The sequence below is a fragment of the Passer domesticus genome, chromosome 1, assembly GCF_036417665.1.
Source record: "Passer domesticus isolate bPasDom1 chromosome 1, bPasDom1.hap1, whole genome shotgun sequence".
Classification (NCBI taxonomy): domain Eukaryota; kingdom Metazoa; phylum Chordata; class Aves; order Passeriformes; family Passeridae; genus Passer; species Passer domesticus.
In genome coordinates, this window is record NC_087474.1 from 38,158,234 (window position 1) to 38,175,824 (window position 17,591).

Sequence of the window (17,591 nt, forward strand, 5' to 3'; positions counted from 1 at the left end):
GCACAGAACTTTCAGCAAATTGGGCTGGAATTTTCAAATTCTCCGTTCCCTCCGACCGCTGAAAACGCCGCTTTTTTACTTCCCACCCCCTTCCCCCCCTCCTCGTTGTGGTGTTTGGCTTTTTTTTTTTTTTAATATTATTTTTAAATTCGTTTATTATTTTGGATCTTTTTGTAATTTGCGCTCCCCGTCCGCACCCGCCCGCTCGGCGGCCGCGGGGCGACTCCGGCAGGGCTGGGGCTCGCCTTTGCCTGCCCGCCCGCCTGCCTGGCTTTTTTGCAGGGCTGCTGGGAGTTGTGAAGGCGTGTGAGAATCCTGGGAGCTGGTGATGTCAGACCGCTTGGGTCATTTGAAGGTTAGCAGCCTGGGAAGGGTTCACGGAAAGTTCACTCGCATATATTAGGCAATTCAATCTTTCATTCCCTGTGACACAAGTAGTAGGAAGTGAGCTGTTCAGAGGCAGAAGCATCTATTCACGGCCGAGGGGGATCCCGAGCCTCCACCGGAGCTGTTTTATCCCGGGGAGGTGGGCGATTGGCACGGCGTGGGACGCAGCACACACCCGGCGAGCGCCTCAGGAGCTGGACTGACTCTCAAGAAATTTTGGGGGGAAATTGATGGTAGCTAAAACTTGGAATGCGGCTCGCATCCCCCCATCTTGCTGGATTGGCTGGGCAGCCTGGAAAATGGTAAATGATCATTTGGATCAATTACAGGCTTTTAGCTGTGTTGTCTGTCATAATTCATGATTCTGGTCTGGGAAAAAGACCAACAGCCTACGTGCCAAAAAAGGGGCAGAGTTTGATGGAGTTGGGTGTACTTTTATGTGCCATTTTCCTCCACACCTAGAGGAAAGCACTTTTGCAGGCATTCTGTGCAGGGGGAATCATGTTTGACTGTATGGACGTTCTAGCAGTGAGCCCTGCTCAGATGCTGGATTTCTACACTGCGAGTCCGTCTTCCTGCATGCTCCAGGAGAAGGCTCTCAAAGCATGCTTCAGTGGATTGGCACAAACAGAGTGGCAACACCGGCACAGTGCTCAATGTAGGTCCCAACTGTTATTTTTCCACTTTAAAGCAATTACTATTATTATAATTGTTGTTGTTGTTATTTATTTAATTTATTTACTTGCATGTATTTAAAAAAAGAAAGACCGGTAATTAAGTGCAGAGGTAATGAGGGGTGGGGTGAGTTTTTGTGCAAAATGTGGTTTGCAAGCTATTTTTTTTTCCTTTTGGCAAGAAAGGAAGGAGGAAAGAAGCACCGGACCTCTTTCTGTTTATCCCTTCTCATGTAGCATATTGATCCTAACAACAGTTGTGTAGCCAAACAGGAACACATAAAATCGTAATGTAATACAGCAAATACTTGCAAAACTCCAACCGGTGAAAGACAAATTTACATAACATCTCTGTGGTAGCTTCCCCCCCCTCCTTAATCTAATTTTGTAGCACATTTGCTAATCAGGATGCATGTTGTCTTGAAGTGCATTTTAGCAGAGCAGCCAAGCAATTAAAATGTTGATCTCTACAGTTCTTGCAAAAATGTGGAATTGCAGTGGTTAGGTTGTCGTTCCAAAAATCAGACAGTAGTTATAAGTTTCCGAAGAAAAGGCAATATTTCTTTGTACTGACCTTGCTGCCACCTTTCTTCTTCACTTTGTTGCTCTAAGAAGTTGCTGTTTTGCTAGAAAACTACTTACTGTGAACACCCTTTGAGTTTAACCATCAATTATTTCTATACCTTGAGATTCAGACAGCGATGCACTGTTAACAGAGGAGTGAGAGTTAGTGGTAGGACACTTCTGAAAATGTGTTACCATGTTATAGGGTCTTGATTTGTTGCTGAAATATACAGATGATAAACAATAGCAGTATTTTAACACCCCAGTTTCAAGTTTGAGAAATGACAAAAAGTGCCAGAAAACATCACCTTATACTATGCTTAAGAGCTTGCAGGATGCTTCGCTGCTCTGACAGTGATTTAGATAAATGACTTGGCTATCTATCAAAATGTTTTTAGCACGCTCTCGAACACTTCAGTACACCATTAACTGTATAATGCTGTTGGAAATTTCTGTTTTGCGGTATGTTAAAAAGTTAACTAGGAATTAGAAGAGTTTCCCTTCAATATTTCAAAGGGGTGGAGTAGGTAATTGAAAAATAAATTTAAGAGTGTTTGGTGAAATAGTGTGTTTCACTCGGCTCAAAAGTTTTCAGACACCATATGACATTTGTGTGGGTTGAGTAATGAAAGCAGAATTGTAAAAATAAGTGACTAGCAGCGTACAACATACAAATGTTTTGATGTTTTTACAATTAAAAGGAGACTGCAAAGTTCAGCATGGGATATTTATTTTTTTCCGCACTGTTCTCAAAATGCTTCAAACTAAACATGAAACAAAACTTTTACTGCAAAATATGTTACTAGCTATAGGAGAGCTTCAGTTAGCAAAAACAAAAACCCAAACCAGATGTTTTATTAAAAATGTGTTTTCCTCCTTTCATGGTTTAAACTTCAGTATAACTTTAGTGGTGATATTGCGGAAACTTGGAATTAAATAAACTTTCCTGGAGTAGGAGGCATATATACTGCCATTAAAAGCTTACACTTGCAAAATATTCTTTAAATAACTCCTGGCTTTAAAATGTCCTGCTCTTTCTCTTGTATGTTGTTAATACCTAGAAGCAGGATTCTTAAAAACAAAATATATGGTGTTTGTTCTTGGGCAAGTTAAACACAGGATTACCCTTATCAGAATGGAATGAGTGGTAAATATGTCATTTGCCTAGGGCCTGTGATAAGAGACAAGTGTTGATAACAGGAAAGTTTAGCTAATCAAAGAAACTCATATTAACAAGAGTAAATAAAAATACAGGAAAATGCATTCAGGAATCCAGTCTTGTAACTTCGTAAGCAGTAGGATTAATCTTCACTTCATGGGAATTTAAAATCGGGTCGAAACCTGAATCATAGTACAGTGGCTATAATTTGAACTGTGAAAGTTAATGGTATAGAAATGTGGAAAAATAGTTAGAGTCCAAATTAGGATTTCTGTTTCAAACCTTAGAGCAAATTTTGTTTTCAGTTTTGAAGAAAGTGTAAGCAGTTTATGCATGAGTAAATATATAAATGGATTATGAAATACTAAAATTCTCACAAAGGTTAAGATTTTTGTCTTGCATCTTGTGAAAATGTGACAGAACTAGAAATTTTGTGGTCCAGAAAGCTTTTAATAGTTTAAAGGTTGCTCCACTGCATATAAATACAAAGATAGCAATGTTCAATTCTAACTCTAGCATTTCCTGATTCTCCATTTTTGCGAAGACCTCTGTGATTTGATGTAATATAATAATAATCAAATTTGGTAATTGTTAGAAGTGATAGGGTTTTTTTGGTCCAATGTGTTGTTTAATTTTTGGCTCTGCAAAAAAAATAAATCCAGGCCAGTACACCTGCAGCCATTGCCTTAGGCCTTAGAAATATTGCTTTGATAGAGATGTGATTGTAGAGTAAAAGGTAAATGGTTGTTGAGGGAATAGTACATGGGTAGTGCAAACTCAGAGCAGGCCAGTAACAATCCCAGACAGCATCAGGGTTTCAGCTGAAATGCTGGCAAAATTGGCCATTGCAGGCTTTAGGGCAGAATGCTGTAGGTCTCCAACTTCAGCACATCTTCCGTACATTAATCCTGTTACAATTCACTAGGCTAGTGCACTCCTGCAGATTCATGAATTTTCTAGTCCATGAGGGTCTGCAAAGTAAAAATAGAGGATAAGACACAACCCTAACATGACCTTAACTTGTGTGGTATTTTTTTCCTCTCCCCTGTGGGAAGAAAAACCTGCCCTGAGTTTGCAACGCAACTGTTAGCCACTGCGTATTGCACGGTTTGTTACAAGAATACAAAAAACCCCCCTGACTTTGCACTTATATGAGTTTATGCTTTATATGATTCTAGTTAGATTGTTGTAGATTTAAAATGAGATTATTTGTTTGCAAACAAAATCCTAGACTCAGAAATGAGGCTAGAACCGAATGCACTTTTAATCGTAATTCGTTCTCACGCCTTTTGTCATAAGATAAAAATCAGGTTGGTATAATTAAATTAGACTAGGATAGTTCTTAAGAGGACAAAAGAACTAAGATTGCAAGAATGAGTAATTTATAGTTTCTTAAGTAAATTAGAATATTCTGCTCCCTCATTGTGCAGTGGCAGCAAATACTGAGAGAAAACCAATAACTTTTGGTGAAACATGAGCTAACTAAATACTGTGGAAGTGGGAACAGGACAGATCCTGAGAGAGAAGCTGCAAAGAATGGAGATCTGACCTTGGAAAAGCCTATTAAAAAAGTCTTCATTAGTCTTCATTAATTAAACAGGCAAAAAAAGAAATGAGCAGGCCCAAAACAAGAGTAAGTTTGTTTGGCATTATGTAGTGTTTCAGGTAATTACATCAAGTAGATGACTACTGCCTACTGCATTTCCTTGGAGTTAGAAATGTAAAAAATATGATGAAGTCAAAAGTTATGGAAATGGCAGCAGAACACGCTGGGATGTAGAGGCTCACATATATATATCTCTATACAGTTCTTATTTCAGTTTGGTAGGAAGTGTTTGCCTGGAGAGGAGCTAGCGGGTATGAACTTTCAGAAAGTTCCTGAAGATGGGACTCCCGAAAGCATGCGTTCTCCTTCAAAATTCTGGATTATTGCGATGTTTGGGTTAGGTTCCCATTCCCTGCAAGCACTGGAAACATCTGTGTTCCACAAAAAAAAAAAAAAAAAAAAAAAAAAAAAAAAAAAAAAGCTCACTACTTTATTTTCTTTCATCTTTCTGAATTAAAAAACAAACATTTTGAAGTGAAGGATTTGTAATCTACATTCCCAAGTATCAAATTGCTGCAGGTGTGTTTGCTAGTGCCCAGAAGGCAAGATCTGTTTGAACCAGGTTATTTTCTTTGAAGTTCATCTATAAACTTTACAGCTAAATGGCTAGGACTGATTTGCTTAGGGATAGAGTCTTTGTTTAAATTTTTATATGTCTAGGTTAATGCTCTGAAATATGTGATGAAAAAAATGTTTGTTTCTGATCCACTTAATTTAAAAAAAATTGTGTGAGGGTATTTTTTTTCCAAAATAACTGAAGGGGGAAAACTATTCTCTACGTGGACTGTGATGCAGTTAGTCTGATTCGGCTGCTGGCACAGGAAAACCCTAATGGACACGCACCACTGTCAAAAACTCCTGCAGACAAAAATGATGAGAGGCTTTCGCTGGTGAAGCCAGGGTGGGATAAGCTTGGAGGAAAAGCAATGTATCTTTGGGTGACTCCCTGCTTGCCTAATGAGTCTGTGCAGCAAAGGTGCAACTTGTCAGAACAAAGCCAGGCTTCTGAGGCGATGCCTTGAAGAGGGTTACGGTGAAGTTAAGGAGTTGAAAGAGGGAGATAGTGTTTCAGACAGCGAAGTTAGTCATCCTCACATCCAGTTAAATCCCTACTTACTGCTGAGCGGGTTTTGTTAACCATGTGTGCGTCACGCCAGCCCCGCAGCCCGGCCAAGCCGAGGGGCTTTGCTCGGGGGAGCGAGGCGCCCTGCTCGGCGGATTACGGTCCCACCTCCCCGAAACACGCCAAGTGACTGGTTTTGCTCAGGTCTAATTTATATACCGCCCTTTACGCAGCCGATGAAGTGCGGCTGTGTTACACAGCCAGCATTTAGATTTGGGAGCGGGGCTGTGAAAGGGACATTGTGCTCGGAAGGACTGCTGTCTGCCGCGGTCGGCCACGCTATGCCCCGTCCTATTGAGACCTCAAAAGCAGAGCACAGCTGTGATGAGTTTCCAGATCTGTTTGGCCGTGGGGACCGGCCCTGGTATGCGTGCGAGCCGGGGGGGAACATCCCTCTCCTGCCTGGGGGGCTGGCAGCAGCTTCTGAGCACTGAATTTACAGGGGCGGGCGGCTGGGGCCAAATTAGTCGTGGTTTCAGAGGGCTTTCCAGAGCTTTGCTAGGCTGTAGCACGCAGCCCCATGAGGAAGGATATCAGTTGATGTATAAAATGGCCAAGGAACTTCGGTAAATAGACTTTACCCTTCAAATCCAGAGGTCCTGGCAGCGGCTGTGCGGGAGGGTGGGGTTGTACTTTTCCCCTTCCTGTACTTGGACACTTTTGATTATCCAGACTTTCTGGGGCTGAGCAGGGCTGCCTAATAACAAAGCCTGCATAATATAATTGCCTAAATAGGCCTATTGTCCTTTTCAAGTCACTGTGCTGTGAAATCCTTCAACTTTTTGCTGAAAATGTTGCATCTAACGTTTAGATGGCTTGGTGGCTGCAGCGAGGAGGGGATCCCTTACCCTCATTTCTCATTGCCGAGTGGTTGAGAAGCTGATTATATTCCTGCCCCCTATTGATGTTTACTCCTTTTGGGAGGCAAATATTTTAGCCCCTTCTGGCAGGGTAAACTGCCAAAAGTAATAGGCCTGGAAATACAAAGCTATGATTGATTTTGACCTTTGCTCATGTGCATGAAGTCTGTCCCCATGCACTGTGACCCATGCCGCTTCTTGCTGAAATCCAAGCCCTTTCAAACCAAACGGAACCACGAAAATACAAGCCGCAAAATGCTCAAAACTATTCTAAAGTAACAGAATAATAATCTTATCTGTGCTTCAGGAAAAATATAGACAGGAGGGTAACAAAACTGGATTTTCTAGCAGGCAGATGAGGAGTAATGTCTTACTGCTGCCACCTTTTTATGAGAACCATATTCCAGTTATAAAAGAAACCAACTGATATAATGTGGAAATGATTCTGTGCAGTTTTTTGGTCACAGTAATCTTAGCTGTTCCTCCTAATTATAATCTGTAAATAACTTGCATCCAAAACCATGGATTTTAAATGGTCCTTTTGAAAATAATCTAAGGTCTGGGATTTAATTAATTTGTCGTTGCATGAGCAAATGTGTTTCAAAAGTTAAGAATGTCAGAAACAGTAGCCTAGAGTTAGCATCCTAAATTCACATTTCATGGCTTCATTTCCAAATATGCTGAGCATCTAGGAGCTCCCTCAGCACTTTTTAAAGCAGGCCATATATTTGAATGATCAAATACTATTTAAAACCTTCATTTAATATTAAAAATGTTTACAGGACTGTTCCACTTCCCCCAAACATGAAAAAGTAATTCAGTGACAGTGTTCACAACATCAACAGTGAAAACAGAGACACTTATATGACAAAGTAGGACTTGCTTATAAAAATATATTACTCTCTTTCCATAAATTTACAAATCAACTGAGTTTTTTTCCTTGTATTTTGTCTGACTCACAGGTTTCTCTGATTCTCTGTTTGCTTCTCTGCAATAATGTCTGCTCAGCAGATATTAATTGTGGTATAGATTTTAATAGCTAGATTATCTTCCTCATATACTCACTTATTTGCAGCTGCTCAGGATTGCTTTCCCAGTGGCAGCGAATTAATATGACTTCGGTCACTGTGCATTTTGCTTATTTGGGGGGAAGGGAGGAGGGGAAATCTAGCTTTCTTCAGCTCGTTTTAGTAATCTGAATAGGAGTGTAGAACTTGCATCATGTGACAGGTCAGCTCACCAGCATGGGGTCCCTGTGTGAGAACCTCCCTTGTACATGACAATCTGATAAGGATATCATGTGGTTTAGAAACACATTCCCACAATGTTCACTTCTTTGTCCCTTTATTTGGGAGTGGGTAGGAAAAAAACTTTTAACAAACCAGTGCTAGCCCTTATATAACTGACCCCACTTTCTTTTAGTGTTCTGTTTGAGCCTTGAATCTTCTTCAAATACTTTTGTTAAGAGAGATGGAAATATAATCCAGCAAGTCTGTGTTAAAGAATCCTAGACACAAAGTATATAATACACCTTCTGTTCCCCTTGGACAAGGTGATTTTTCTTTCCCCTGCTTATGCCATATATAAACTGAATATTATAAAACTATGTAAGTTAAATATACACATACGGGCTACACTTGTATAAGTTTAATAGGTTAAAGCTTGAATGAGTATTTATAAATTCTCAGAGTGCTCTGGATCTTCACCGCTAAGGACATGATGTTAGAATCCATCCGTAGTTTGGAAGGATTTCCGTTTTATGCACTTTCAGTGACTTACATTTTACCCTCTAAGTGCATCCCCTAAGAAAAAAAGCAGAGAAATGTCTTGCAACAAAGAGATTTTTTTAGCACCGCTTAGTTTCTTTTAAAGGTTTGGACGATCTCTTTCCATTGAACCATAATATTTTTCTCTAGGCTCACATTGTATTTTTAGTAAGGATCTTTGAACAATAAAATGACAAATTAAGGATGTCTTTGTCTTTTACAGCCTTATCTAGTGAAGCACTTAAATGCACTCAACCCTCCACCCTCAATTTTAATAAGACTTTCAGAGACAGAGTAGTTGTATGAGTGAGCCTTTGGTGTATTTTTGTACTGGTATTTTTAGGAAATAGCAGTAAAAGTTCATGTCACTGTGGATGTTCAGCTAATGGACATCCAGCATCTTTTCTTTTAAAGAAAGAAGGATCAGTCTTCTTTTAAAGATGCATAGCAGAGGTGTGGAACAATCAAAGAGGTTGACCAGTGTTGCACCAACTGGAGACAAAAAGCACAGTTTGATTTAACACAGATTTTCTTCAGTGGGTGCTTTGATTATAGAAAGCCATTTGTGCCTGTAAGATAGAAACAGTGGAAGAAATTGTTCAATTACTGCTTCCCCAAAACCAGAACACAACCCGCCCCCCCCCACCAAAAAAAAACCCCAACAAAGCAAATCAAAAGAAAACCAACCAAAAAAATCCCTACCACACCAATACAGTCAAAGAACACAAAAAGTCTCTTAAATCCTCTAATTTTATTTATTTTTTGATCTGAATGCAACTTGAGGTAATTCCTGAAATGGCCATTAAACCACTCTGCTGGTCCTCTCTGCCAGGCTGGCTGATGCCCCAGCAGCACATCATATAGAGGTGTGCATCTCATCTCCTATGAGAGTTCCTTCATCTTCCAGTCCTGTGCCAGAATCACTCCTCTGCCAGCTGGTGACTGATACCAAGAGGATTCCTAGGTTCTTGCATGAGAAGTGAATGTAACATCATCTGAGTTAAGTACTTCACTTGTGCACAAATACCAGTTTGGGACAGAGGTGTTCAGGCGCGGCACAGCTGTGCCCTGGCTTTTGGGGATCTCGGAGCCTCCAGCACTTTTGCTCAGGGACTGGCCGTGGGCAGAGCCCGGGGCAGGGAACAGGCTCCTCTGCCACTTTAATTCCTCATCTTCTACTAAAAAACTCACAAGAAGACCAAGGTTTCCTGTCTTTCTAAGACTGAGCATTCACTCTCTCATGAAGAAAAGGGAGTTGGAAAACTGTGTCACAGTGCCATCTGGCGATACCTGACACCCAGACCTCCCCCTGGGCAAGGGCTGTGGATCTGCAAGGCAGATGCTTCTCCCAGGACCTTGGTTTTGGCGCAGGGAAACGCCTGTGCCCTCCAAAGCTTGACTCTCTCTCTGGATTTTGCACTCCTCTCTGGGTTGCTCTAATCAAAGGTCCTAACTTCTCTACAGACTTTCCCTTCTTCACGGAGATCCATCCTTGCTGATCCACTAGCCTGTGGGTTTTGGCTTAGGGCACAAGTGAAAGGACTGGCTAAAATGCCACGCATGGGTGAACTTTCCTATTGTTAAGATCAGGTTCTGAGCTTGGGCATTCTTTCTTTAGTTTTAAGCCATTGTTCATACTACTGCCTTTCAACTTTTGGTGTGAGGAGGTTTTTCCTTTTTCCCCTCATGTTGCAGAGTAATCCTTAGTATTGTTTTGTTGTTAGCATTGCTCTTTTCATTCAGCTGAGGAAGAAATTTTATTAGTTACTGGGTGAGGGTATATGTCAAATCCTCTTTAGAGGTTAGCTGGAAAGTCTTGGACTTTGTAAAGATCTTTCTGATTTCACTCCGCACGTTGAACACTAAGGTGTAAAATGCAGAACAAATGACAAATCACCTATGTCTTTCAGAGTCTTTGATCAGGGAGCTAACAGGGCAAGCTACTTTTCCCAAGTCTTCATCCCCTAGTGAACCTCTGCCTTCCTCTCTCCTTTTGGAGAGCACATTCCAGCTGTGTTTTTCTAGTTGCACATACAGTCACATGCTATGCAGGTCAGGTATGTGAGCTGCTCATCTTTCTGCGCTCTGCGCCTATTGCCACATTCATTTCTCTGACACCACACCAAGAAGGATCCATTATCTCCCTGAAGTTTTGAAAAGAAGCCTTCAGCTGCCTGCAAGAAGTCAGAGCTGACTCATATCCTCCCGTGGGCTTTTTTTTTCTTTTTCCTCTTCCTTATCCGAATCCTTTCCTTTCTCTGTGTTTTGGTGAGGTCCTGCAAGACTTTTGTGGTAAAGCATGAGCTGTGTGTTAGGATGCACTGAATGACTGGAGGCAGCTTGGGCAAATAGCTGTTCCCTTCTCCCTGAAATGGAGTCCATTAGGAACGCTGCAATTTCTCACCTTCACCAAAATGTGAAAGCAGAGCTCAGTTGCAACATGGTACACTGGCACTGCCCAGCAGTACTATGTTTGTTATGCTTTTGCTAACTTGAATTTCTGTGCAGAACTAGAAAATACTCTGAGAAAAAGAGGTTAGGAAGGAATGACGCAATCAAATGAGATTAAATCAGAGTGTTGGTTTCCTTGGAACACGTATTTGGCTTTTTATCAACAATCTTTTCCCCATTTTTCAAATAAACACATATTTTCACATGATAACTCTATTTGAAATATTAATCCTTCCAGGGCTCCTTTACCTTTGTTTCTTCTTCAAAGTCCATTACTATGAAAAGGTTGCTGTTCCTTAGGCTGTTTCAGCTTCAAAAGAATTTCAGGGCCTGGTCTATTGGAAAGCTTGGGGGTATAATTAGTGAAAATGGAAATAGATGCAAGAGAAATTTAGTTCCTGATGTTTTAATTTAGTGTGGTACTACCATGTGTTGTTGAAGAGGATTCTTAAAGGCAAACATAATTATTTCATTATGGTCTTCAGTTTGCTTTCATTGGTCTTAATGACAAGAAGCTGTATAAGGAGTCATACATTTTAATTAGACCTTCTTATATTTACATCAGATAAATAACAAATAATTGATGAAAAACAAGTCTTCTGAATGGATGATTTCACACAGATCTCTGGTTACATTTTAACGATAAAATATTTCTGTTATTGTTTTACATTTTAATTATGTAGCATTACTACTTTAGCAGAGATCTCAAAATACTGTTATTTCTATCCATTTAATTAGATTCACAATTCATTTATATAAATTAATAAAAATTCTGAAGAAAGGTGTTTTTCAGCCTATATACCTGAAAATCAGTTTCCATTAATTTCATTTTAAATTAATTTCCTAGATACTTTTTTTTTTTTTGGTGATAATCTCCAGTAAAAGCTAGTTGGTAAATGAGTCAGAGTTTTTCCTTTATCTTCAGTTATCTACATAGGAGCAAGTCCTGCCATAATTAATATCCCAAAACTCCTATAGAGGTCAAGGAGTATGAAATTGTAGGACTTGTAGTGGAATTTTCTAAGGAAAACTTGAGTGCATCTTTCTCTCCAGTTTCGTTGAAAGTTTTATTCCTTTGAAAATCCTACTGATACCTTTTAAAAATTGTGTGTGTACTTCTGTGTGCATTTAAAATACATGCTTTTAATTTTCTTTACCCCCTTTACTGGACATTCTAATACCAAAAGAAATTATTTTAGAGTTTTGCTATTTACAAGAGTCTTTCCTGTTCGCAAGCTCTTCAGCATTTCATTTTAGTAACAAAACATATTTCACTATTCATTCCTCAGAGTATAACAAACACTAATTGTTGTTATTGATTTTAAATTTCACAACCATTACAAGTAACCCAGATGAGTGGCAGATAAAGAGTAATAATCCATGGAGTTCTGGAAGTGTTTCATGTTTGTCTGTAGTACTTTAAGTGATCAATAGTAACTGCCCCATTGAAACTAACTGCTATATCAAATAACAGTAAATCAAATGAATGTGCTTACAGATTATTTATTGAAAGGTCTAATTGTTCACTGGGGCCCTGCTTATCTCAGGAAACAATAGAAGCCAGTGATCAGGCAAACTGGTTTGCAAATGCCCGGGGTGCCATGAAACAGCAGGGTCTCCCTGTTCCTGGGTGGTATGAGAGCTTCCCAAAATGTGCCCCTGTCCCACTGGGATTGTCTGGTCCCAGGGTAAAGTGGTCAGAAGTGAATTTTCTCAGAGACCATCCCTTGAGGTCACAGGTTACACTTTTAAAAAAATTACTGGTTTTATATTCTTTGGATGACAAACTTGAGCCTGGTGGGTAAAGTGTGGAAAAAGAATTAAGAAGACTTTCCAAAATTTCTGACAAGTCCTTGTAATGAAAAGCAAAACATGATCAGACATTAGAATGGGAAGTAATGGAAAGCATATTGAACTTACTCTGTGGAAAGCTTGCCTAGTTTATATTACGGTTTGGGGCAACTCTGTGCAGTTGTCAGACTTGTGAAAATACTAAGAAATTAAAAGCAATGATTTCTAACCAACAACCCTCCACCGCTGATTTTACTAATTCCTTAAAATGGCTTGTCACAGTGACTCAGTGAAATAGTAGTGCCACAGGTTGGAGGTTACTGGACCTTCAAGTGAAATGGGTAGTCTTACAGACAGTTTCACAGCTATCTACATGTTTTAATAGCCTTGGTGTGTTGGCAGTAATACTTTGCTGTGTCTTCAGAATCCTTTGGGTATTGGCAGAGGCACTAAAGCAGTCCTTCAGAAAGTTTGGGAAGATTGCATTGAATGAACTGTGACAACTGGAAATGCATTTGTAAATATTAGCCTAATTTCTTAGAAAATACTGGCCCAAATCTCTCAAACATTGCAGGAAAGGGGGCCTTTTCCCCCTAAAAAAAGGTATGTTTTATGAAACACAATTATGTCTGTAGTGTTGTAGTGGGTACTCATAATATAGACATTTTGAAATTATTAGAGCACAGTAATCAGAGATTACTGGATTTTAACCTCATAGGGGAAAAGTAACTTCACTTTTTCAGAGTATGTTTTTCCTTAAGTTTCTTGGGACATCAACTACTAGGACTGAATGTTGCTTTTTCAGTTCTTTAGAAACAGAGTACTTTCTTTTTGTATATTCTATATAAAGTATGGCTGACGTTTTTCCTGTTTGCAAGGCAGGGATATTGCAGTCGTAAGTAGCTTATCTGGGAAAAAAAAGAATCACTGCTGAAGGTAGGTATTGAATAAGAAAGACCAGGTGACTAGAAAATACTGTTAGCACATATGTGTTTTCTTGAACTACAGTGTGTGCATATTTTTTTACTTCTGAGTGAGAATAGTAATGACAGACAATATACAGGTAAAATTATGAGCATTCCTCATTCCAAGGGTTTAATAGGAAAATCTATTGCAGGTAGAGAATAGGAAAACAGAATATTGGGAAATGTGCCCTCTAGTCACGGATCTTGTCTCCAGGCTCTTGTGAATGTCTTATTTTATTGATCTTAGATCTTCTAGGCCGAATGTGGAAGTGTGCTCTGAGCCACAATCAAGAGAACTGCTACCAGTTGGCTCTGAGACACTGTGCTCCTTCCCAGATTTCAGCTTTTGCTCGACCTGCTGTGAGAGGGGCAGAGGGATGTTTGCTGTGTTAACTGCACTGATGGAAAGTTATAAGTAAAAAAAAAAGAAAAAAAAAAACCAAACCAGATCAAAATATTTTATAAACTCAATGTCAAGGTGCTGTGAATTACAAGGAAAGGCAATTTGTTAGTGTCTTAGTTTTCATGTTACCTTCCCCACTGTGTTACCATTTTTAGTCTGGCAGCTCCTAACTCAATTAAAAAATACTGAAATTCCACTCAGGTGAGCATTACAGCTTGGTAAACTCTATACTTAATTTGTTCTCTCAAAAGATAGTGACAAAGTTTTTAAATATTCATACAGTGGAATTATTTACATTAGCATCAGAAATGTTGGGGTGAGCTGCTCTTAGTACTGCACTGTCCTAGTCTGGCAGGCTGAGAGGATGAAAGAGGACAGAGTATGTCCCTGTTTTGGTCTCAGATGTTGCAAGTGTACATGTGCTGTAGGATGTTAGAAAAGTCAAGTTTTGGTCTGACTGTCCTATTTGCAGATAAGCTCAAGTGATGAAAGCCATATTTTTCCTGTTATTGTGTCACGTCTAAATGGAAATAATGGATTGTTTTAATTATACCCCCACAGAGCAGCAACGTGGGTGCAGTTAGGCTAGAGCAAGGAATAATCTGAACACTTGGAAAGTGAGCTACATGGATGTAAAACATACATGTACGAGCAAGGATAGCACAGGGATCTGCTGCAGTGAGGCTGGGGTGTGGGAGACGTGTGCTGGGATATCTGCTTCATTTGAGAAGCTACCTTTGCTCCTCCCAGTCTACACACTGCCCTGTCCTCTTGCAGCAGGCTGAACAGCAGCAGGAAACTCATGGCTCCATTTCGTGGCCTGAGCCGTGCCAGCTTCAGCAAATGGCCCTGGGTTGCAGCGTCATGGCTGGGAAGCTGGAAGTGTTCTCCTCCCCTCCCCACTCTGCCAGAGTGTGGGTGACCTCTGGGAAAGGGCTGAAGGGTGGCTGCCTGGGGTGTGCTGGTTCAGCAGGTTTCATCCCAGCTTCGTTGTGGCATGGAACCTTACTTGATAAGGAATCATACCTCTGAGTGGCATAATGCCAAAAAAAGGTCAGCAGTGAGGGCCCGAGAGTGAGATCCCGAGCAAGGAGATATAAAGCTTCACAGTTGTCCACTGCCTTGTAAAAAAGGCGAGTGCTGTGTGATGGGGCTGTCAAAGAAAAAAAAGGTATTAGACATCCTTTTCAAAGGAAATCAAAACTTAGAATTAGCAAAGCAATAAAAGCCTTCTAAAGTGAAAGCTGGAAACAATACATTTTTAATAAAATGGGCAGTTACTCTAATTGCTGAACCCCTACTGTTCAATTTCTTTTAGTGCCCTTATTCATTAAATTCAGCATACTTACACTTATTATTTACAGATGTATGCGTTTTAAGTTGTTTATAGAAACCATGCCTTGCAGAAAGCTGTGGATGGTATAATACTAATTTGTGTTTATTGCTGCCTATAATATGCAATTTTAAAAACAATTAAAGATAGCGGTGGAGCTCATCATTGGAGCCAACCTCCAACTGCCCATGAAAAATAAAATATTAGCACCTTGTACTGCCTTAAAAGGTTATAGGCCGTTTGTAGCGAGTTGATAACATACCCATTAATGAAGAATTTACCTGTTCTTAAGGATTTTAAGCTCAGCAGTCTAGTTGCTAGATAATGTTCTAATGTATCCCATTTAAACATATGTGATGGAGTTCATAATTGCCCTTGTAAATGGGTATAGAAAGGAGGGTATATAAATCAATTAGTGATATCCAGCAGTGTGGCTGTAATACAAATTAATTGTAATGATAAGCATTTTAACTGCTACTCTACTAACTTGAAGTAGTTTTGATCACTGAATTGGCTCTTGTTGAATCACTCTATTAATTTCAAGATTTGAAAGTCTTTAAGATCAAAATGTTCTGAACTAATGGTCCTAAAATTTGAGAAATGAAATGGTATGTAAAATATTACACAGCAAGTCAGTTTTATGGTATTTCTGAAGAAAGCACAATAGTTTTATTTTGTCCATGTGGTACTGAACAACTGTGTAATAGTATTACATGATTAAAGATATTAAAACACTCCTTTTCTTGCTGGATTCGAGCCACAGCAAAAAGTCATGATAAAGAGTGTCGTAAGATATGTTGAATATACAGAAAATAAAAAATTTATTTGGCAAACATAGTAATACCAAAAGCTAGTACCAGCTTGGATAGGGGGTGAGTTCTGCAGAATAAAATCATTCCTTTAGAATAATACTCTGAATTATTCTGTTTCAATGCTTGAAAAGACTTAAAAATAAAAATCCTCAAAACACTATAAAACATTTAATAACTATAAATGGAGACTTTATGACTTAGTAAAATATCTGGATGTGTGTAGAGATTATGGCAACTATTTAATCGCCCTTGCAATTTTCATTTCTTACTGATGATACTGGATCTGGGTTTTCTCCCATTTATGTTACAAGAGTCTTTTTTTGGAGTTAGTGGAGTAGCAACACAGTAAAACATAGCTGAAAAAAAGAATCAGACCCCTTTTATTTTTAAATGTTTCTTTCCTTACAGTGGGCCTTTTCTTAACATTTTTGATAGGGAAGGCACTGAATTTGTTACACCACATTGGTATCAATAGGCCACAGAAATAGGCTTATTTTTCATAAAGAATAAGAGGTCAGAGTTCTCACCTTCTCTACATTTGTGTCTCTTCTTTGCCTATGCCACTTTATTCCACATAAAGATCTGACCATAGCAATTCATAGGTAAAGCAGCCAGGGTGTGAATTGTAAGAAAATTTAATTTTCAAAGGAAAATCTAACTTCATGCAGATGATGGTACAATTATGTATTTTTTTAAGGAAGATTCTATTTTTCAGTTTTGCAGTAATGCAGAATTTTCACTTGAGACTGATGTGGTTTTGCATGGTAATGGACAGGCAGAAAATCACCGACCTGAAAAAACCACAGAGCTAGCATCTTTCGGATGTTTTTCTTCAGTTTTCCATACGATTTATTTTTTTCATTTAACATGTTTTCTTTTTCATTTCGAAGGTAGGCTCCTAATACAAAGTGATGAGCTGCTGCCCTGTAAACTCTGCCTGCCAAACCCTGCGGCCATGCTGTCTCTACTCTTGCTTTCACCCTGGCTCACTCGGGGTGTCTGCCTGGCCATTTATTTAGCGAAAGACGCTCCTGTTCTCAGTTACTAGCACGTCATTAAGTCTCGCTGTCTTGAGAGTAACACAGGTATAACCAGATGCAGTTCTTGGCCCTGATATAATTAATCCTGACAAGCTTTCTGCTTTCCACGTTTGCTCAGGTGTAAATACATCTCTCTGGCTATATGGACACATAAACCCAAATGTAGAACTGCTTTGCTGACATAACTGTTAAAAAAAAAAATCAGCCTGAAAAGCAGTATAATTTTCTTTGAAAAGGTGATATTAGTTATACATACTACCTCAGGGTTTAGTGGAGCTGGTGCTTGAGAACCAGAAATTGCAAACCTGCGGAGCAGCTGCAGGCTCCTCATTGTCCTTTACTGCTAACTGTAGTAAATATATGTGTAGAGAATGTACTTGCCAAAAGTTGTGGCTCTGCTGGGAGAAGTACCAAAAGTGGTTGCAGTGACAGCTTCCCCTGTGTACATGTGGGACACAGCAAAAAGATGCAGCAGTTTGAGACAAAGGTTTTTTAGGGTGTTTGCTTTCAGAAAACACCTGATCGTGTGTTGGTGATTTTCAGGTCATACATTGGGTCTCTGCATGACTAGTTATTTCCTCTTTGTCATCATACCTGCTAGATTCAGACTTGACATCATGGTGGTATGTGAAACTTGGACAGTACAGTCAAGAGCAG

At 39.5% G+C, this 17,591-nt stretch overlaps 1 protein-coding gene across 11 annotated transcripts in view; it reads left to right on the plus strand.

The window, feature by feature from the left end:
- RARB (retinoic acid receptor beta) overlaps positions 1–17,591 on the plus strand; it is a 320,192-nt gene that overhangs the window by 228,605 nt on the left and 73,996 nt on the right. The window contains exon 1 of one of the 11 annotated variants that reach the window (XM_064414796.1): positions 247–1,045. The exons of 8 other annotated variants lie outside the window; for them this stretch is intronic. In XM_064414796.1, coding sequence (XP_064270866.1) covers positions 889–1,045 — 157 coding nt within the window. In that variant the 5' untranslated portion in view covers positions 247–888. Of the gene's footprint in view, positions 1–246; positions 1,046–17,591 lie in introns of those variants that run through there. 2 more of the 11 variants (XM_064414785.1, XM_064414802.1) reach the window with 2 other exon arrangements.